General features: G+C 29.0%; 1 protein-coding gene across 1 annotated transcript; it reads left to right on the top strand.

Moving 5' to 3' along the window:
* Positions 1-1,508: 1,508 nt before the first annotated feature.
* Positions 1,509-2,065, top strand: LOC106876691 (density-regulated protein homolog). The gene is given in 2 exon segments (XM_052975988.1): positions 1,509-1,691; positions 1,693-2,065. Coding segments are annotated over 2 exon segments (555 nt in total). The 5' UTR covers position 1,509.
* Positions 2,066-2,445: the final 380 nt, after the last annotated feature.

Raw genomic sequence — 2,445 nt, forward strand, 5'->3', positions numbered from 1 at the left:
TATATATATATATATATATATATATATATATATATATATGTGTGTGTGTTTTTTGTATGTACTGATGTACGTTTATAACTTTATACATACCTATATGTGTATGTTGATTTGAGTACACACATACATATATATATGTATATATCTATGTGCATGTATGTATGTATATGAAAATATGCATATATACATATATGTCTATATATGTATATGTATGTATGCTTATTTTTTATTGCCTTATCTTTATTATTTTACTTCTCACTAATTATAATTATTTACACCCTTGATAAAAATATTTGACTATTTATTTAGTTAGGTACTAACGTTTATTGAACATTTATGTTTAAAATTTTTTTAATATATCTAGCTGTATTATAACGATAATTACGTATTTTCAAACACTATTTTCACGAATGCACATCAATATTATTCTTCTCCCCGTCTACAATACTAAATAATATTTCTATTCTTTTTTACACCCTATTCTCTATTTAGTTCTATCTTAGAATTTCTCAATTTTAATTTCATGTTGTTCGTAATTTTTTTGTCGATATCCATCCTTATATTTCGTAAACACAGTCTCTTAGAACTTTTATTTAATATCATTTTGTTGTTTTTTCTCTATCATTACTATTTTTTATTTTCTAGATTGTTAATGTTAAACATATGATTTTCCTATTCTTTCTTTTATATTTAGCCTTCTCTTATACCAAAGTTATCAGCTGTTTACTTTTTAATATCTTACCAAATTTCTCTTCTCTTCTATAGAAAACTGTTTCATTAATTTCTATTAATTTCACTCTTATTGTCTTCCATATCTTAATGTTTTCAAAATCGACTCCCCGCGTTTTGAAATATTATGTTGAGATACCATTTTAAACATGAGTCCTTTTAACCTGACGAGCAAGCTTAATGTCTGCATAAATTTCAAAATTGTATATATCAATACAAACATGCAGATATTTTATCATTTATTATAAAATATAACAAAATAAATTATCTATACATGTTTATTAAGCTGCGAAACAATTGGTGTAACTATGAATATCCAACGGTAATATAAATTTTATAGTGCATTTCACTTATTATTATTATTATTATTATTATTATTATTATTATTATTATTATTATTATTATTATTATTATTATTATTATTATTATTATATGTGTGTGTATGTATGTATTATGAGGTGTATTTACACCATATATCTACAGCAAGAAATTTTCTCCATGACAAAAGACGGTGAATAGCTTGTTTACAAGTCCGAACGTGCTTTTAGCATATTCAAACTGGTATTGTGTTAACATAGCACACACACACAATTTGATATATATATATATATATATATATATATATATATATATATATATATGTACGTGTAAAACAGGCTCAGAGAAGACTTGAACTCAGCATTACATGCTAGCAAAAATATTCAATAATCATAGAGTTTCTCGCTCTCAAGGGAGAACTGTGTTTTGCATGCTACATTATACAGTTAAGTGGACTGTCTACGAATGACAACAGCAATTATGAACAATTCTAAATTTCTTGTCTATGGTGGCCCACGTAAAGATGTTTACTACCCTATTGAGGTTTTATATTGTGGAGAATGTGCGATGCCTGTGGAGTATTGTAAATACTATCCAAATTATGAAAGATGTAAAGTTTGGCTTGAAAAAAAGACATGTGATTAATTAAAAACTCATGGTTGGCAAAGGAGATGAAAAACCAGGTTTAGAAGAAATTGAAGAGGAGAAGAAAAGACAAATCCGGGTTGGCAGGGATGTGGTAAAAGCTAAAAAGAAAACTAAAGCACTAGGCCTGAAGCTGTCCACAGCTACAAGAGGCAAAATGCAGAGAGTAGCAATTGTTGCTGGAATTGCCACTTATGATATTGAGCTGAAAGAAGCCAGGAAATACTTTGGCACAAGTTTTTCTTGTGGTTCATCAGTGACTGCCGATGAGATTGTTATCCAGAGAGATGTAAAAGATGAATTGTTTGATATCATCGTAGAAAAGTGGCTCCAAATTGGTGAAGACAATATTGATGATCTTGGAGAACAGAAGTGACATTTGTTTCGAAAGTCATCCACGCCACCGACATCAGCTATCACTTGATGAACATTGAGCTGTTCTCTCTCTGTCTCTGTCTCTGTCTCTGTCTCTGTCTCTCTCTCTGTCTGTCTGTCTCTCTTTCTCTCTCTCTCTCTCTATCCACCTGGCAGTAGAATTTGCCATTTTGTTAGCAAAATGTGATTCTTCTTGCATTATCACAGATTTCAAATTGAAAAAAATACTACATCATAAGCAAGAAGAAATGTATAAATATATATATAAGAGATAAATTTGAAAAGTTGCATTCCCTCGCTTTCGGTAAATATGTTACTTATTTTTGGTAGTTTTTTGACTTATTTAGTCCCTCGATAGCGTGAGGTATTAATACAAAGTTA

Source organism: Octopus bimaculoides, chromosome 23 (assembly GCF_001194135.2).
Source record: "Octopus bimaculoides isolate UCB-OBI-ISO-001 chromosome 23, ASM119413v2, whole genome shotgun sequence".
NCBI lineage: Eukaryota > Metazoa > Mollusca > Cephalopoda > Octopoda > Octopodidae > Octopus > Octopus bimaculoides.